Consider the following 21,260-nt stretch of genomic DNA (forward strand, 5'->3'; position numbering starts at 1 on the left):
GCAACTCTGTAATCATTAAAGCTTTTTTTCCCCCAATGCAAGCCGTACCTGAATTTGACTTGGTATCAGCCTCTTAAATCAATCTACGCGTGACAGAAAGAAGCAGGACACGAGGATCAAATCAGTTCAAATACTGGTAAGGAGCAGTCAGGAATGAGGGGAAAGGTACCAGCTCATCACTGTGCTGCTTGTGCTTTCACTGTCCCGTCGCTCCCTGGAGAAGGTCCAGGATGACCTGAGCTCACAAAAAGTGGTTGAATAATGCTGGACATCAGGCTGAACATACATCTAGTGGCAGAAAAAAAAGTATTGCAGGGGAAATCTATGGCTTGAAGGTGAAGATTGCCATGAAAGCTGATTTTTATTTTATCTTTTGTATTCTATTCTATTATTAATCTGTTAGTTTTTATTTTTATCTTGTTATTTTAGCTGGAGCTCCGCTTTAATTGAAAAACAAAAATAAGAGTGTGCATTTTTCACAATTGGTGACCAAGTATGTGCATTCTAAGTTATGGTTAGTAAAAAAGTGAATATTGGATGTATAAAAAATATATCACATTTCTGTGATAATGTTACATCAGCTTAACGTTGAACTGGCTCCAGAACCCATTCATATGGACTACAAAACCTAAAACAGGATGGCACAATAGCATGAGGTTAACCAGGTAACATAGTTTAAAGTTTGGATGGTAGCTGAATATCATATTGGACATTAAATGCACTATAAACAGTATATTATCCTTAAAAAAAAGTTTTTTTGGCCCCACAGCTTTTGTCTGTTTAGGTTATCGATTGATGGATGAGTAACCGGCTTGAGTTGATGTATTGAATGGTCTCTTGGGCTCAGGCTCCTTGACATTGGTAGAGTCTGGGGTGTCCAGAATGGGCTCCTGGTCTTCCTGGTCATGGAGGTGAGGGAGGTAGAAGAGGTCAGTGAGTCCATGAAGATCGGCAGCCTTGTGGAAGGTCTGAAGGACAAGGAGCATGGCCATAAGTCCAACTAAGAGGTAGACTGTTGAGAGAGATGACACACAAAGGGAGGAACGTTAAATGATCACTTCAAGGCTGACAAATTATAATATATATATACACACAGTATCTCACAAAAGTGAGTACACCCCTCACATTTTTGTAAATATTTTATTATATCTTTTCATGTGACAACACTGAAGAAATGACACTTTGCTACAATGTAAAGTAGTGAGTGTACAGCTTGTATAACAGTGTAAGTTTGCTGTTCCCTAAAAATAACTTAACACACAGCTATTAATGTTATATGAATAAAGCCGGCACACGAAAAGGCTTCTTCCAAGTAAAATTCTTTATTCCAACATGGATAGCGGTGACAACATGACAAATGCTGACACGTTTCGGCTTTACGCCTTCCTCATAGCATGTACAATAAAATCAAACTTATATAATGTGAAAACTGCTCCTAAAACTAGGGGCGGTACATATTTAATTGCAATTAACATCAATACATAACACCAGGGGAGAGGTGGTGTGTTCAAGTCGGTCAAGAATCAAGGAAGGTGTCCCATAGGAAAACAAACATTAAGTGCCAGTTCACACTTATGCAATGACAGATAACGCATGCGACTCGGAGCGCACTGCTCCTAAAATCACACGCAATGCCTGTGCAACACAAACTCAGTCACACCGATTGCAATTCTTGACCGACTTGAACACACCACCTCTCCCCTGGTGTTATGTATTGATGTTAATTGCAATTAAGTATGTACCGCCCATAGTTTTAGGAGCAGTTTTCACGTTATATAAGTTTGATTTTATTGTACATGTACATGCTATGAGGAAGGCGTAAAGCCGAAACGTGTCAGCATTTGTCATGTTGTCACCGCTATCCATGTTGGAATAAAGAATTTTACTTGGAAGAAGCTTTTTCGTGTGCCGGCTTTATTCATATAACATTTGGTTTGGACGTTCAGCCTGAGCACCGACACTTAGCTCTTTATCTTCCCACAGTGCGGTGGAGCTAGGGTGAGTTATTGTTTACACAGCCATTAATGTCTAAACCGCTGGCAACAAAAGCGAGTACACTCCTAAGTGAAAATGCCCAAATTGGGCTCAATTAGCCTATTTCCCTCCCCGGTGTCATGTGACTCGTTAGCGTTACAAGGTCTCAGGTGTGAATGGGGAGCAGGTGTGTGAAATTTGGTGTTATCGTTCTCACTCTTTCATACTGGTCACTGGAAGTTCAACATGGCACCTCATGGCAAAGAACTCTCTGAGGATCTGAAAAAAGAATTATTGCTCTACATAAAGATGGCCTAAGCTATAAGAAGATTGCCAAGACCCTGAAACTGAGCTGCAGCACAGAGGCAAAGACCATAAAGCGGTTTAACAGGACAGGTTCCACTCAGAACAGGCCTCGCCATGGTCGACCAAAGACCTTGAGTGCACATGCTCAGCGTCATATCCAGAGGTTGTCTTTGTGAAATAGACATATGAGTGCTGCCAGCATTGCTGCAGAGGTTGAAGGGGTAGGGGGTCAGCCTGTCAGTGCTCAGACCATACGCTGCACACTGCATCAAATTGGTCTGCATGGCTGTTGTCCCAGAAGGAAGTCTCTTCAAAAGATGATGCACAAGAAAGCCTGCAAACAGTTTGCTGAAGACAAGCAGACTAAGGACATTACTGATTACTGGAACCATGCCCTGTGGTCTGATGAGACCAAGATAAAAGGATTTGGTTCAGATGGTGTCAAGCGTGTGTGGTGGCACTCAGGTGAGTAGTACAAAGACAAGTTTGTCTTGCCTACAGTCAAGCATGGTGGTGGGGGTGTCATGGTCTTGGGCTGCATGAGTGCTGCTGGCACTGGGGAGCTACAGTTCATTGAGGGAACCATGAATGCCAACATGTACTGTGACATACTGAAGCAGAGTATGATCCCCTCCCTTCAGAGAATGGGCTGCAGGGCAGCATTCAACATGATAACGACCCCAAATGCACCTCCAAGACGATCACTGACTTGTTAATGAAGCTGAGGGTAAAGGTGATGAACTGGCCAAGCATGCCTCCAGAACCAAACCCTATTGAGCATCTTTGGGGCATCCTCAAACGGAAGGTGGATGAGTGCAAGGTCTCTAACATCCACCTGCTCTGTGATGTTGCCATAGAGTGGAAGAGGACTCCAGTGGGAACCTGTGAAGCTCTGGTGAACGCCATACCCAAGAGGGTTAAGGCAGTGCTGGAAAATAATGGTGGCCACACAAAATATTGACACTTTGGGCCCAATTTGAACATTTTCACTTAGGGGTGTACTCACTTTTGTTGCCAGCAGTTTAGACATTAATGGCTGTGTGTTGAGTTATTTTGAGGGGACAGCAAATTTACACTGTTATACAAGCTGTACACTCACTACTTTACATTGTAGCAAAGTGTAATTTCTTCAGTGTTCAAATGTGAAAAAAAATCAGCGCAATTACCAACTAAATAAATACAGTATAAAGGGACAGGCAATACAAAGGTCTGGACCCCTACTGACGAAGTCGTGACGCGCAAGCGTATGACGCTACGCATATAGGGGGCGGAGACTCTGACGGACGAGCAGCGTTCTTACAGCACGGCCCCTCATCTTGCATTGTATTGCCTGTACGGTCCGCACAAGCCCGATTGTGCTATAATATGTGAGTGATATTTTTTACATTTGAATAAAGGGTTGTATTGCAGTGAGCACTTAGATCTCTTGCCCATTTTTTTTCATGTCCCCCATTGGTGCTGAGCCTGAGACATTTGCAGCCCAGCAATTGGCATCCAGTGGTCCGGATTCACCTCCATTAAGGAAATATTGTTTCTTATCTACTCATTTAAGGTGAGAGGCCATCTTGTGGCTAAATGGTGGTGGTGTCTTTGAGCACATTGTGAATTGATAGAACCTATCAAGCACTTTATTACTAAGTTTACACTTGGGATTTTCCTGGATTGAACTTGAATATATATTTTATATGCACTTAATGGAGTACCCTTTTTATTTTTACACCTGTGGACAGTGTGATATGTATATTTATTAATTTTATGTATATTTGAAGAAGCACCTGGTCACTTTATTGTTTACATAGCACCTTACATTGATACTTTTATATAGTGCTATACTTTTATATTTTATAAATTTCTTCAGTGTTGTCTAAAATATTTACAAAAATGTGAGGGGTGTACTCACTTTTGTGATATACTGTATATAAATATATATATATATATATATATATTATATAATACAGGTTTATCCTTTTTTCATAATAAATGAAATAATTCAGCACACCAAAGAAAATGGTTTTCAAATCCTATTTTACATTCATCAGCAAAAGTATAACACACATGTACACATTGTACTGGGAATCACACAAATCCTGAGTACTATGCCAGCTTTAACTTGTATTCAATATAAGAAAAGCTGGCCATGTATGGATAAAAATTCAGCTGGTTCAGCAGATCCAACCAAATTCCCATCCACGTATGGGCTTTTGTACAATCACCCTGTCAGATTTTCCCAAGAAATCATCTAATCTGATGGTGGGGAGGCTCCCCACTATGAGAACACAAAACCTCAGCAGGAGTCATTTCCCCATTCATACAGTCGAGCCACATTTTTTTGTTCAACCCGTTTGTTGAAAGAAATAAAAAAAACAATGTATAATATATGGCCTGCCTAACATTAAATACCGTATGGAAATGTGGCGTCCCTCTGAACAGAAAATTTTCAGAAAGAGTTATCATACACAGAGTACGCAGATGCCAACCATCAGGGGAAGGTGCCAAAAAGAGATACGGTATCGAGGAACTGGTCTCCTTTATCATATCAAAGCCCACCATATATAAATTCAAACCAAAAGAATATATCTGTGCTGAGAACGAAAATGTGCACGCAAAAGGCAGGCAGCCCTAAAGGTAAGATATATATAAATAACCTTACGATTGATTGAAAAACAATTTTCTTTGGTGTGCTGACCTATTTCATTGTGTTGGAGACTTGTTTAATCACTTCAGCTCCGAAAGGTTTACCCCCCCCCCCCCCTCATGACCTGGACATTGTTTGCGATACGGCACTGCATTACTTTAATTGACAATTACGCAATCGTGCAACACTGTATTCAAATAGAATTGATGTCCTTTTTTTTTTTCCACAAATAGAGCTTTCTTTTGTGGTATTTGATCGCCTCTGCGGTTTTTATTTTTTGCGCTATAAACAAAAATATACCGACAATTTAAAAAAAAAAAACAACACATTTTTAAATTTCTGCTATAAAACATAACCAATAGAAATATGTAAAATATCAAATTTCTTCATCAATTTCGGCCAATATGTATTCTGCTGCATGTTTTTGGTAAAAAAAAAATCCCAAAAAGCATATGTTGATTTGTTTGTGCAAAATTTATAGCGTCTTCAAACTATGGGATAGATTTATGGAATTTTGATTTTTTCATTTTTTCTTTTACTAGTAATGGCGGCGATCAGCGATTTTTAACAGAACGGCGACATTGCAGCAGGGAAATCTGACCCTAAGTGACACTTTTTGGGGACCAGTGACACCAATACAGTGATCAGCGCTAAAAAAAAATGCATTGTCACTGTACTAATGACACTGGCAGGGAAGGGGTTACCATAAGGGGTGATTAAAGGGTAAATGTGTTTCCTGGGAGTGCTTGCTAACTGTGTGGGGGGGGGGGGTGCTTTGACTGGGGAAGACAGAGATCTGTGTTCCTGCTTAGCAGAAACACAAGATCTCCATCTTCCCCTCTGACAGAATGGCGATTTTCCTTGTTTACGTAGGCAGACTGCCGTTCTGCCCTCTCTCCGAAATGATCGCAGGGTGCCGGTGAACATTGGGTCTGCCAGACCCGCTGATTGGCTCCCACTGTGTGCAATCACAGCGGGAGCTGGTCGCCGGCAGTGCGCATGTGCGCCCCAAACCCCCCCCCCCCCCAAAAAAAAAGACGTACAGGTGCTTGATTTCGCGCTGAAGGGCCACCCTGCCGCATTATATATTCATAGGACGGTCCGGAAGCAGTTAAGAAGGTTTCCAGTCTGGTTACAGCACTGCTTATTTTTATTTTATAATAAATAGAGTGTGCATTGTCCATTTATAGCCTCTTCCTGTCTGCATGAACTCCATCTCCAGCTGTAGGTCAACTCCTGGGGAAAATTCCCTGATTTTGACAACAGTGGCCCATACCTTTGTATTGTCCATCAACACAACTGCTAGTCATGTCTACAGGATGAGCACACAGCAAGGTGAAAACACAGAAGTCAAGTGATAGACAGGGACATAGTACCTTTACATATATTCCCATTGCACACTTTCCTGGAATAAAGGATCCTCTGTAGTGGGTGCTGAAGCAATCACCAGCTGGACACTGGATATATCACAGATAAATATACATGTTTGCCAACAACAATGGATCTTGAATTGCAGTTGAAAAGTTTTATTGCAGAAAGATCACATCACAACCGGATAAGTGAGAACTGTTCCTGTTATGATGTGATCTTTCTGCAATAAAACTTTTGGACTGCAAAAGATCCATTGTGTGCTGGCAAACATGTATATTTATCAGGGACATAGTGCTAACACCCTGTACCTGAATTGACCTTTAAGTATTATACACTGCTCAAAAAAAATTAAAGGAACACTTTGGAAACACGTCGGATCTCAATGGGGAAAAATATCATGCTGGATATCTATACTGATATGAACTGGTAAATGTGTAAGGAACGAAAGGATGCCACATCGTTTGATGAAAATTATCAACCTACAGAGGGCTAAATTCAAAGACACCCCAAAAAACATTATGCAGCAGGCTAGTCCATTTTGCTGAAATTTCATTGCAGCAACCCAAAATGGTACTTCGTAGTTTGTGTGGCCCCCACGTGCTTGTATGCATATGACAATGTCAGGGCGTGTTCCTTTTGAGATGACGAATAGTGTACTGGGCTATTTCCTCCCAGTTCTGGACAGAGGCATCACTGAGCTCCTTAACAGACTGAGGTGCAACCTGGTGGTCATTTGGACCAAAACATAATGTCCCAGAGGTGTTCTATTGGATTTAGGTCAGGCAAGCGTGGAGGCCATTCAATGGTATCAATTCCTACGATGCATTGTCCTGCACCAGGAGGAACCCAGGACCCACTGCACCAGCGTAGGGTAGGGTCTGACAATGGGTCCAAAGATTTCTTCCCAATACCTAATGGCAGTCAGTGTGCCATCATCTAGCCTGTAGAGGTCTGTACGTTCCTCCATAGTTTTGCCTCCTCAGACCTACACTGACCCACCACCGAACCGGTCATGCTGAACGATGTTACAGACAGCATAACGTTCTCCACAGCTTCTCCAGACCATTTCATGTCTGTCGCATGTGCTCAGGGTGAACCTGCTCTCATAGTTTAAAAGCACAGGGTACCATGGCGGACCTGCCAATTCTGGTGTTCAATGGCAAATCGAGTTCAGAGTGCCGGGCAGTGAGCACAGGGCCCACTAGAGGATGTTGGGCTCTCAGGCCACCCTCATAAAGTCTGTTTCTGATTGTTTGGTCAGAGACATTCAAACCAGTGGCCTGCTGCAAATCATTTTGTAGGGCTCTGGCGGTGCTCATTCTGTTCCTCCTTGCATAAATGAGCAGATACGGGTCCTGCTGATGGGTTAAGGACCTTCTTCGGACCTGTCCAGCTCACCTAGAGTAACTCCTTGTCTCCTGGCATCTCCCCCATGCTCTTGAGACTGTGGTGGTAGACACAGCAAACCTTCTGGCAATGACACATATTGATGTGCCATCCTGGAGGAGTTGGAATGCCTGTGCAACCTCTATAGGTTCCAGGTATCTCCTCATGCTACCAGTAGTGACACTGACCCTATCAAAATGCAAAACTAGTGGAAAACAGACAGAAAAGATAAGTAGGGAAAACTATTTCACTGGCTTCCACCTGTAAAACCATTCTGTTTTGGAGGTTGTCTCTTTGTTGCCCATCTAGTGCCCCTGTTAATTTCATCATCACCAAAGCAGCTGAAACTGTTTAACAACCCCCTCTGCTACTTAACTGACCATATCAATATCCCGGGAGTTAAATTGACTTGATGCTAGACTCTGAATAAAAAGTTTTCCTTTAATTTTTTTGAGCAGTGTATTAATATACTGTAACATGCAGATTTAGATGTATAGAAAATTACTTTAACGTGTTAAAGCCTAAATGATGTTTTAGTGACTGGGTTTACATGGGTTTTACTGTAAACCAGCCTCTCTCAACTAGGGTTCCTCCAGAGGTTGCTAGGAGTTCCTTGAGCAATGAGCAATTTTTGCCTCTCAGATAGCAATGATCTTTTTTGGTCTTGGATTCTTCCCACTGATCACAAATGTGTGGAGCATTCTTCCCAATGAGCTTCATGGTAATGTACCGTCGTAGATATAGTCATTAACAGGGGTTCCCTGAGACTGGAAAGTTATTTTATGGGTTCCTCAATGTTCATATGGTTGAGAAAGGATGCTCTTTGAGCCTAAAAAAGGCCTTCTAGGGAAGACTAGCAAAGAGGATGAGGGTCAACTGCCCCATTGTCTTGGTTTTAGCCAAGGAAAGATATATGTGGCTTGCAGAATATTACAAAAATCAGGAATCCAAGCAAGTATGTTTAATTAACTGTATGACCCTCAATAGACTGGATTTCATGCATGGTGGGGGGTGAATAACAAAGTAACAGCAATCACATTTCAGACTATTATGAGCAAAACACAAATCCAATCTAGGCGTGAAATGGACAAATCAGTTGGGATTTATGAATACCTCTCATTCCTGCTTTGTTGGCGATCCATTTAAGAAGATAAATTAAAATGGACACTATAATGGTTTGGAATAATTGTTTAGAGGTGGGCTGGGTAGCAACAACACTTTAACTGAAGGTCTGCTTTCCCCCCCATGTCCCCCAGCCCTGGGATCACTTTAACAGTTTCTTTATGCCCAGAAAGTGGGGTAGGGAGGACTGCCTGATTACTTGACCGCTGTGATTTGCTGTCAGAGTGGTCACATGGTCATGCGCTGGTGTTCTGTCATATTACCGCAACCCATTAGATTGTGTAACGGAAGTTTATTATTATTATTTATTATACAGGATTTATATATATTTATATAGGAAGTGATGTTCCGCCAAAAAACACTGCACATGCGCTATGCGTTCCAAGATGGGTAGCAGTAATTTGATAGAACACCCATGCAGACATCTAACTACACCCAGCTATGTCTTAAATTCCAGAATAATTTTAGCAATAAAGTGAGCGTATATAAATAAATATAGTATATTGACATTTGTGATGCTGTTTTGAGGTTACATATTAAAACAAGTTGGACGCCAGCAGTAGGAAGGTGGCGGAGGCCATGTTGGTACACCCCGCACTGCTAAACCTTTATGCTTTTAAAATGAAACATCCAAACAGCATCATAGATATCAATACACTATATTTATTTATATTTGCTCACTTTATTGCTAAAATTACTCTGCAATTCAAGACATTCAAGGGTGTAGTAAGATGTCCGCATGAGTGTTCTATCAGATTACTGCTACCAGTCAGATCATGAAGTGTTTGGAATGCATAGCCCTGTGGAACGCATAGTGTATGCGCTATTAGTTTTTTTTTTTTGTCGGAAACGTCACTTCCTTTACGCGATCTAATGGGTAGCGGTAATCTGATAGAACACCGGTCCCACCAGCTCCTGATCATTACTAGAGACAGGAAGCTACCTATGATAGCTCGGTCATTGTGCTCTCAGCACACAATCTTTGACTGCCAATGAATGCATGTGTGCAATTTGTGGGCTTCACATATGGGTTACCTAGGCGGCAAGAGGTTAACAGTAAATCATTCAGTAATACATTTTGCTGCTGACATCTTACATCCCTTTCAACATCACTAAGCGTTTGAATTAGACCACATCCTAAAATGTGCACAGGGTGCATTCTTTGTTAGAAGTCTGACCAGATGCCTGAATATATAAATCTGGAACACATCCAACCTAATCCACATATACTGAGATAAAACTACAAATCCTCAGGCACAGCAAACGTAACAATGCCTTTTAGGAGGAGATCCACACCTGTTTCGAGAGATAAAAATCTGGTAGTATCTAAAAACATCTGAAAGATGCAAGTGGAAAGTGAAACTGCCTGAATAGAAAAGCAGTCAGTCATGCAGATTTAAAAACATGAAGAGCAAAAGGGGGAAATCTCTCCATCACATGATCCTCCAATATGAAACCAAGGCTGACGCATACATCTCACTGACTGTGACAGCATCAAACTCACCACAGCCAAAGCAGGGGGGGGGGGGGATAACAGCATGTCTGCAAATGTTGAGAGAATGCAAGGTTCCTCAGCTTCACCCCATCTTTAAACTGCATAAGGGGTTCTTTACTGTCAGAGCAGTAAGGATGTGGAATTCTCTTCCACAAGCAATGGTATCAGCAGGGAGCATCGATAGCTTAAAAAAACTATTAGATGGGCACCTTAAAGACCACAACATACAGGGGTATACAATGTAAGGTTAGCAGCAAGCAAACACACACACACAATCACAGGTTGAACTGGATGGACTGGTGTCTTTTTGCAACCTCACTATGTAACTCGGCTGAACTGTAAAGTAAGGATTCTTAGCCTAGCCATGTTAAAGGGGTTGTAAACCCCAGACGAAAAGAAAAAACCTGTAGGACAAGGGCAGAATGAGCTAGTCTGCATGCATACTAGCTCATTATGAAATACTTACTTTAGAACGAAACCCTTCCAGCGGTGGCCGCTCATCGCTGAGAAAGCCGACGTCTTCCCCGATGTTTGCTCTGGGTTCGGGATGACGTCACTCCCGTGCACGGTAAGCCAGACCTTTAGAGTACATGCGCCGATGACGTCATCGGCACATGTGCTCTGAATAACTCCTAAACTGCGCAGGTTTAGGAGATACTCACAGTACCTACAGGTAATTCCTATTATAGAAAAAAGATAAAACTATACTAGTGTATCTCCCCACGTCTCGGAAAAGATTTTGATTAAATATAAGATAAAAATATAAAAATGTGTGTAATTAGTGAGATATAAATATAAAAATATATATTGTGTGGCAGCAGCTGTAGATTTAAAATGGATGATAGAAAAATAGCCTAGGTTATTTACAGCGCTTGCCGCAGAAAAACAATTAACTTAATGTATGTGAACAATGTTGAAAACTTATCTTTACAGTATAAGTGAAAATACAAATCAATTAAACACATGAAAATGAATAAAAAGTTCCAAGGAATTGATAAATAGGTAAATAAGTCTTTTCCAGTGGTGATCAATATATGTGAATAAAATAAATATAAGATTCAATAAATAAAGTCTTTTCAAGTAGTGATAAGGTGCAAAGTGCTTTGTGCTCAATAAATAAAAGTTTGTGACTTTCGTGACGTGGATTCCTCTTTTCCTGTGGCTTGTGGTAGAAATAAATGACTGACCAGAATTGTTGGGTCCTTTTATGAATATTTGATGAATAAACTTTTAAAATGATAATACACTATCTGGAGCCTTTCTTTTAACCCCATATCCTGAGGATCGAGATCGGGCAAGGAGGAACCTAACCTGTATCCCACCAGGATCATCCACAAAGGGGATCCCCAATCCGGCCTGAACGGCCTCCAAGCGCTCTAGGTCCTAGTGCTATACAGCACATAGGACCCAACAATTCTGGTAAGTCATTTATTTCTACCACAAGCCACAGGAAAAGAGGAATCCACGTCACGAAAGTCACAAACTTTTATTTATTGAGCACGAAGCACTTTGCACCTGATCACTACTTGAAAAGACTTTATTTATTGAATTTTACATTTATTTTATTCACATATACTGATCACCATCGGAAAAGACTTATTTACCTATTTATCAATTCCTTGGAACTTTTTATTTGATTTGTATTTTCACTTATACTGTAAAGATAAGTTTTCAACATTGTTCACATACATTAAGTTAATTGTTTTTCTGCGGCAAGCGCTGTATATAGCCTAGGCTATTTTTCTATAATTCCTATTATAGGCTTGCCTGTAAGTACAAGTGGTGTAACAAAGTTTACAACCACTTTAAAAGGATAAGTTCACCTTTAGTAACATGGTGGTGAACAATTGAACTACATGTCCCGTGTGCCACCACAGCAGATGTCTTGTAGTTCCCAATGAACTACCAGGGCGCTCATCAGTGCCCTCCTAGTTCACGGACACTACCTGCAGCTGAGTAACTGTCTGGCCATACAGGTGGAGCATGTAACATGTTCCCGAAGGGGAACTTATCCTTTAACCCTTTCACAGTCTGTTTTTGCATTTATTTGCACGCATTTAAAAAATCATTTTAGGCCTGAAGATTACATAAAACCCTCAAACATCAATTTTTGATGTCACAAGATAATACCGCAAAGGTCTAGGAAATGCAAAATTTCAGTAAAAACACATTAAAAGTTAATTTTAGGGGAAAAATGCAATAAAAAAAGATGAGGTTGCACCAAGTAAATAGATACCCAACATGTCAAACCTTAAGTTTGTGTGTGCCCATAATATGGCAAAAAACTTCAGTACCCTATATTTTCCATAGGCGCCACTTTAAAAGCCCCCTGTAGGTCATCAGTTTAGCGTTATGATAAGTCAGTTATTATCAGAATAGCGCTCTGGCTCTAAAAATATTGCGCTCATTCCATTAGTATGTAACGTGTATCGTAAATGGTGTTTTCAGGCATAGGCACCCCGCTATGCCCCATCCCTATGTACGTGAGTATATGTGGGTGTTGGTTTTACATTTTTTTTTGGGGGGGGGGGTTATTTGATTGGGTGTAACTGTAAATTTAAGTGTAAATCTGCTATTTGATTTTTTTTGTTTTGGTGACAGGTTCTTTTTATTGAGCCATCCAGAGTCTAAAAGACCGTGCACGTCTCCCCTGTGCTCCACTGAATGTAATGCAATGCATTGTGCTGCATTACATTATTTCCCAGCCTTGATGGCCAGGGATACTGTCAACGGGGACAGGGGCATGTGGCGTCACTTCTGGGTCAATAAGAAGGGGAGTGACAGCTCTTCTCCCTCCCCTATACCTGGCGGCACCTGCTATTCGGGTCCTGGACCCGGAGATGGGCAAGTAGACCCCGGGACACATGGGGGGACGGGGTGTGTGGAGCATTTGGACAGCAACCCAGATGCCAGGACGAAATTTCCTGCTGCCGTGGTGACCTGGCGCCTCGGGTTTGTTGAGCTCTGAGGTATGGGCAGGAAATTGTCAGGAGTGTCTGCAGGAGCCTGACTTTGTACCCATGATCCACTGATCGCGAGTGCAATGCTTGGCAGGCTCTATTGTAAAAAAGAATACATGCCCTTTTTTTTTACCTGCAAAATCATGTCAATTTATTGTTTGTTTGTTTTTTTTACAATAGGTCAGCCTTTAGAGATATCAGCCCTGCAAACTGGCCAAGACAAAGCAGTAGATTCCCACATCAATGCTAAATAGTGTGGATGGAAGAACTTCCCCTTCCAGATATTGAACCATGATACAAAGTAAACATAAGTGCAACGCTAATGAATAATCAGTGAACTAAGAAAATTCACATTACATGTGCATGGGGATCAAGTATGACATCCTTAGCAAAAAACGTCCCGTAAGTCAATATAGTGATATATAAATCATACAAATATCACAAAACGAAACAAGTCCCATACACCAAATCAAGGTGTATAGAAATGATGAATCCACATGTGAAGTATGAAGCCCAGCAATGATAAAGGTGGCTGTTAGATCCTGTCACCGGATGAAGTGAACAATGTATGTGTTTACCAAATCGCAATAGCCTTTGAGAATGTTCGCTGTAACGAAACGCGTCAAGCATTTTTGATATTTGTATGATTTATATATCACTATATTGACTTACGGGACCTTTTTGCTAATGATGTCATACTTGATCCCCATGCACATGTCATGTGAATATTCTTAGTTCACTGATTATTTTTTAGCGCTGCACTTATGTTTACTTTGTATTTTTCACAACTTTTACTGTCAGTTTGTTTGTGCTAGCAACTCACCTTAGTTAGCGCTGTATTTACACTCTTACTTATTGAACCATGATAGCCAGTGCTCCTGCAGCTGTCAGCCAAACTGTACATTGACTACCATCTTACTGGCTGCAGTCACAGATGAACACAAAGATTATCAGCCCAGCACCTTCTGCTGAGCTGGGTGGTGCCCTGGCTCATATTTTGGCTGATTTGGCAGGAATTAGCCAAATCTGTGGATCGACAGTGGATCGTTTTTCAGGAGGATTTGAAAGGCAGCTGGGAGGTGCTAATTCATCTAATCACTGCCTGATTTAACCCTTGAAAACCTGCAGCATTGCACCCTCGTGCATTACACATGGCTGCAGAGCTGTTGTGTTGCAGCCCCATTCATTTGAATGGGTCCCATTTTGCCACTTCCTGCCGAACATGTCCTGGGGTATAGTATAAGTTTTGATGCGGCACGTGTGTCATGCCCTCTGGCTGCCATTTTTACCACCCCCTCCGCTTACCCTACCACTCCCAGGCTTTGCAGAAAATCAAAGGACAATAATATAAAGGCAAAAAAAAAAAAAAATATATATATATATATATATATATATATATATATATATATTTGGTTGGCGTTACATGTAAATATCATTTGTCTATACATTTATGGACAGTTGGCAAAGTTGACCAATAGCGTGTTTTAAAAACTGTACAGGCAGCATTGCTGTGCTCACTCACAAAAATAAATTTAATTCCTCCCCCTTCCCAGATTCCATATACTTACATGCAACAGACACCTTGTAGAGTTGTCGTAACCACTGCTTATCCTGCTCTCCTGGGACGTAGTCTCCTAGGCCGATCGTGCACAAGGAAATAAAACAGAAGTAGAAGGCATCCAGGAAACTCCAGGAACTTTCTATGGTGTTAAATATGGCGGCAGGAATAATAAGGAACAGAATCAACACCAACACACTTAGGACAATTACGTGGACTATGGTCACTTTCTTCCGGTCAAAGCCTTTGTGAAGCTGGAGGTAACGAATAGGTCTGTAGGTGAAGGTGGCCATGAGACGCTGGACAGCAGCACTGAGGAGCAGCATGGTGAAAGGGACGCCAACAAGAGCATAGAAGATACAGAAGGCTTTCCCAGAGTCTGTCAGGGGGGTGGTATATCCATAACCTGAAAAGAAAAAGGACAAATGGGTTAATTATTGATACATGCCTCCGGTCAGGTCTGAGCCTTTATTGATATGTAAAAACAATTTTCATATATACTCTTCATTTTTAAGTTCACATCTGGGAAAAAAAAATAATAATTTAACACATTTCTGTAATACACGCACCTTTCTCCATGTTTTGCATCTTAACATATGTTCCAAATACAGATAACATCTGTTGATCTGCCAAGAATCCAGTGTACTACTAACTTCCTGTTTGAGATGACAACACTACCTCTGTTCCACTGAAATTCCAAGCATTGTTGTAGGCCAAGTTCTCCCCTGCTGGACTACAGACACACACACCTTGTTTTGAGAAGATGAAGAAAGCGGAGGTATTCTGTAGTCCAAAAGGAAGAACTAGGCAGTGCAGACAACAATTTGGGATTTCAGCACTAAGACATACAGTTTAAAGCAGAGCACCACCCAAAAGGGGAAGCTCCACTTGTCTGTCCCACAACCCCCCCTCCGCTGCCACATTTGGCACCTTTTGGTGGGGGAGGGGGGGAGCAGGTACCTGGTTTTGACAGGTACCTGCTCCCACTTGTGGCTGAGTTTGCAACAGCAAACTCAGCCAAAAGTTCAGCCCCCCCTCCTCTTTCCCCCACAGCCAGCCCATTCACAGAGAGCAGCGTGCTTCGCACATGCGCAGTAGGGAACTGACAGTGAAGCCTTTACTGCCGGTTTCCCTTAGTGAAGATAGCGGTGGCAGCACCCAATTGAAAAATCGGCTCCGGTGAGGACACCACTGGATTCCTGGAAAGGCAAGTGTCCTAATATTAAAAGTCAGCAGCTTCAGTATTTGTAGCTGCGGACTCCTAATTTCTTCTGAACAAGCCTGGAGCTCCTCTTTAAGGATAATCTACAGCATGTTTTTAGTAAGTTTGTATTGGAACTTTAAAGCTGAACTTCAGGAGTTAGTATAAATCTAACCTTGCAGTGCCCCTTCCTTGCCCCTTCCTGCAATGCAAGGGATAAATGCTTGTTGAGTCTAGTGGTGGATGGAGAAGGTGTAATATTTACCATGTTCTAGGCTTCGGTAGGGTCCCTCCATCCATGCGACCGGTCCAGAGCAGTTACCTTACTATGATCCCGTGAGCCTTTGTTCACAGCTTGCCTCCTCACTAGGGTGACCACATTTCCAAACTTCCATTCATGGCCACCATTCAGCCCCCCCCCCCCCCATGCTGGGGCATGTACTGGTCAGTGACGTCACAAGGGAGCGGTGCCACCATGTGACGTCACCAGGTAGCCTGCCCCTTACCTATTTAAGAAATGTCACTCGTCTTACAATGCATTCGGCGGGTGGCCGTGTTGGAGAGCGGAGCGGGGTTTATATGCAACTTTAGTGCCTTCAATAAAAAAAGCATTTGTTTAATGTATGTTAGCCTAACATTGCAGTTGCAGGCAGCCACTTAGATTTAAAGAGTGTAATTGTTCTTTCAACCTATTTAAAAAAAAAAATGCTCTTTATATCTAAGGCACTAAAGTTGCATATAAAAAAACCTTGTACTTTAGACTACAAAAGGAATACAATGACCTGAGAACTCCCAAAGCTGTAAGGAGATGCCTTACACCGGCGGCTGGGGGTGACGTCAGCGGCGGAAAAACAAGGCTGGCTAACGCCCACAGCTACTTTGTGAAAGCGCTCAACTAGGAAGAGCAGGGCTTTATCCACCTCTTGTGGTGTTTATCCAGGAGAGGCAGGGCGCGGCATGGTGCACCAGGATGAGGTCATTGGCAATCGATGCAGCTGTTCTCTGCATCAATGCAAAATCGCAAACGGCTGCATGGTCTGTGTCAGTTTCATTCCGGGACACTGTATTGTGCCAGAGACCTGGGACAGACCTGAAAGATGTGGGACTTTCCTGGGCAATCCAGGACATGTGGTCCCCCTACTTTTCACATACAATGCAGGGTAATAGCCATGCATGGTACACAATGACACAGAGGAACTGCCCAGAGCCCGGAGCTTCAGGCAGACGAGAATAGCGCTGGAATGAGGGTTAGGGTAATACACCTTATCCTTGCACCCCTAGACTAAATGAGCATTTAATCCTAGCAGTGTAAAATGGGGGGCACTGCAGGCACAGAGTTTGGTAATTATATGTAAAAATGGCCACTCAACCTCCCCTAAATTGTCGGTCTGGGGTCCCTGCTACCGACAAACCCAAGACTAGCAACAATTCTTGTTTTCTGGACTATCTTGTCCTCAAAATATACAATTTTTGTTTTTGAGTATTCAAATGGTATTTGTGGACAAGAAAGTATATTCAGTCTGTGGTTGTCCATAAAACAGGATTTTTTAGTTAGTAATGGATCCAGTTTGCAGCTTCAGTCAGTCATTTTTTTTCAAATGTTTCCGATTTGTTTCTTATTCTCTGCTTTACATTTTCTTGATTTTAAATAAGATTTGTAAATGTTCCCTCTAGAATTCATAACTTAAGACAGCAACTTTGCTTCACTGCTCAAGTCCATGGTCAGATCTGACCGTACTGAATATCAATAGTTTGTCCGTAAGGCTGAGTTTATCTCAACAATTGTTAAAGTAAACCTAAAACAAGCCTGAGCAAAACAAACTAAACAAATAAAGAAAATACAAAAAATAAATAAAAAAGGAAAAAAAGAGAGCATCTTCTTCCTCTTAGTAATCTCCCTTCTGTCTTTCTTTTCTTCTTTCATTTCGTTTACTCTTTTCCTTTGTTCTCTCCCTGTAGAACCAGGAGAAAGAAGCTGTCAAACCTATTGCAATGAACAAAACATTGAAGGGATGGCCACAACCACCGGTTTAGAGGCATATATAATGGTTAGTGGTATCGGATCTCTTCAATCCCACCATAGTTGGGAAAGAGGACATCTGCCCTACGGTCACATTAATGTGGTCCTCATTCTCTCTTCCTTACAGTTTTTTGGAGAAGCGACGAAGACAATGACAGCTCCCTTTTGCTACTCATATGTTACAGGAAGGTTACTTGGTTCATCTTCCTTTTATTTGATATGGTTTGTCGAGTAAAGTGCAGTAATAGAAGTGCAGGTTAGAGGATGGGAAAATAACCTTTGTGTGATGATGCAGACCTATGCAATACTGTTAAAGCTCTTCAATGTTTTTATGTCTTGAAAAATTCAATAAAAATCATTAAAACAGAAAAAAATAAAAAATAAAAGCACTATGACCATGTGAAAAAACCATGTGACAGCCCATTGGGGGTGACATGGTCAAACATCATAGATGACCATATCTGGTCAATATAGCACACCAGTGGCGGCTGGTGCTCCATCAGTCGAGGGAGGGGGAGGGTGGCGGCTGGCGGCAGACGGACCTCCCCAATCACTCCAGCCCGCACCACCATATCCCCCCCTTGCCAAATACTTACCTTGCTCCGTGGGACTGACAGGCAGCGGCTTCCCCCTTAGTCTCCATATTCTCTCTCCACTGCCGTCTCCTCCCTCCTTCTTGGCCAATAGGATGCCTTCTCCTTTCGGCCAATCGTCAAACAGGTCTCAGGACCCGCTTCCTGATTGGCCGGGAGGAGAATCAGTGTGGCAATAGTGACTAATAATTCGCTATTGTGACACAACTGGGTGGGCTCAGGGCGCAGTGCTCTGCGCCCCGAGCCCACCCTTTTTTGAAGCCTATTAGAGCCTTTGGCTCTAACCACGTGTTTAAAAAAAAAAAAAAAATCCCCCATTGTAATCCATGCATCCGGCGCCCTGCATGTAGATTAGGGGGCCGGCACTGTAGCACACGTTGCTCTTCTTTTTACCCCAGGCTAAGCTGTGGCAGCATTCCTTACCTTAGGGTGGAGATTGGAAACCAAAAAGCTAAAGCTAAAATACAGTATGCTGTTGTGCAATATTCTCCTCTGACCTTAGAACAGTTTAGTGAGTGAATAGAGGGAAAGGTCAGTTTCTTGAACTAGTGAGCCAGGCTAAATTAGGTGGTTAGCTTCCTCATACATATTTTGGCTAGTCAGCAGGTACGGGGCTGAACATATTGTATGATCAGGCGATCAGTTTCCTCATACGGGGTGAAGCCAAAATATTAAGCAACACATATAACATCATGTTCCTGAACTTTCCATCACAAGTGTCAGTTCAGGCCTCAACTGCTGACATCTGCACCACGCATGTGGTGAAACCGATGAATATCTATCAGATACAATGCCAGAGGATTCCATCCGGTTTTCATTTAAAAAAAAAAGTAGAAAACAATGCAATGCTCTAAGCACTGATACAGAATTGCCCCAAACATTGCATTTTTAAAACAATTTAAACAGGTGCATATTAAGGTATGTGAGCATAGATGTATTCTGTATTCCAGGTATATTCTGAAATATGAGTGGAATGTATTATACACCGTCACAGCATACCTGTTTCAGTGCACATACTCTTATTCCTAGTAAATGTTTTAGAATTTAACAAATACCAGAGGCCCGTTAAAGTGTATCTAAATCCAAGAACAAAAATACTGTATAATATATTTCAGCTTTTATAGACATGGTGGCTGCATTGTTTTTTTTTTTTTTTTTTTTTAGTCTTTTTTTCCCTCGAATTCCACCTGGTGATCCTGCCAGTAAGGCTCCTTCCTCAAGGTGGCGGACTCCGCTAGCTCAGCGGGGATCGCTCTGTTGATATCTGCTGAGCAGGCAGATGACCAGTATGTCTCCGCTCACCATGAAAAGACCTCTCAGAGTCCCACTCTCCTCTATGGGGAGATTGGATGAAAAAGGACAGCATGTTCATTTTCATCCGATCCAACCCATCGCCATTCGTCTGTTTTCAGCGGATCTTGTCCGATCCGATGGCAGATGGGTGTCAGCGGACACATGCTCGCTGACATCCGCCTCCCCATACAGGAGAATGGTGCTTAATTCACTTCCTGTGAAAATTAACACTCGCTCCCCATACTGCATCAATGAATGGAGGAGCAACAATGTCATCCTAGGACAGAACTACAGACCTTCCCCTCTCCTCATCTTTGAAACAATGGGTGAGGTGTTCTGTAGTCCACAGAGGTGAAATAGACAAGGCAGATATCACTGTAAGGGATAATGCTGTAGAGTGCACTGAATTTCTGGCAAGATCAAGAGATATTTTGAACAGATATATCAAAACGCTAACAATGGCTTATATTACAGACCAAAAGGGAGCAACGAAGAAATTCATTGTTCGGGTTATAGGATCATTACAAACTGGGTGTTTAGCTGCGGGAGGGACAGCACAGGTGCACCATCCAGCCTCATTGCCGGCAGCCTGTCAGACTCTATGAGAGGCTGACAGCTGCTATGGCTGGACGTTGCGCCTAATGAACATTTAGGGCAGTATGCACCTGGGATGATTGTTCAGAGCAGAAGAATTCTGTGTTCCAGGCATTTGTCCCTGGGCGCGTACTTCCCTAAACATTAGTGCTGCTAGGTGAACCGTCCAGCCACAGCAGCTGTCAGCCTTTCAGAGTTTTGCAGACTGCTGACAGCGGGACTGGACGGTGCACCTGTGCCCTCAATCTGCAGCTAAATGCCAAAGCCCGTGCACCGGTGCTATATGCCCAGTGTGCATGGGGCCATAGATACACTTGAACCAATGAATATTATAGGTTTAGATTGCCTACACATAGGCAGTCCTAACCATTGAAGATTACACATATAAGAGTGATCTTTGTTTACCTAAATGAAGGATGGGAGCAGACAGGCAAAGCTTGTGCAATCAAGCAATTTCATGTATGCCCAATTATACATGATTATTTTTACATAGTACTTTTTTTTCAAGGGTTATGTATACTATTTTCTTACTATAGGAAATATAATGTAGTTTATATTAGTCTTCAGAATACTCTTATTTATGGTTTGAGTATTTGGATACAGAATTTACTGCTATTGAACAATATTTTCTATACTTTTAATGGGACAATGTACTCAGCTGATTCAGTCAATATACATTTTACAATGCATACTTGTGGGTTAAGGCCCGTACACACGATAAGAAAATCGGAAGTAAGATTTCGACCGATTAA

General features: G+C 42.1%; 1 protein-coding gene across 1 annotated transcript in view; it reads right to left on the reverse strand.

Moving 5' to 3' along the window:
• Positions 1–416: 416 nt before the first annotated feature.
• Positions 417–21,260, reverse strand: part of LOC309560733 (potassium channel subfamily K member 6-like) — a 51,050-nt gene continuing 30,206 nt past the window's right edge. The window contains exons 2-3 of the mRNA XM_082264365.1: positions 14,818–15,213; positions 417–1,012 (exon numbers count right to left, since the gene is read on the reverse strand). Of these exons, the coding sequence (XP_082120491.1) occupies positions 786–1,012; positions 14,818–15,213 (623 nt within the window). The 3' untranslated portion in view covers positions 417–785. The remainder of the gene's footprint in view (positions 1,013–14,817; positions 15,214–21,260) is intronic.

This window comes from Pelophylax lessonae (assembly GCF_965119305.1).
Source record: "Pelophylax lessonae genome assembly, chromosome: 7".
Classification (NCBI taxonomy): Eukaryota; Metazoa; Chordata; class Amphibia; order Anura; family Ranidae; genus Pelophylax; species Pelophylax lessonae.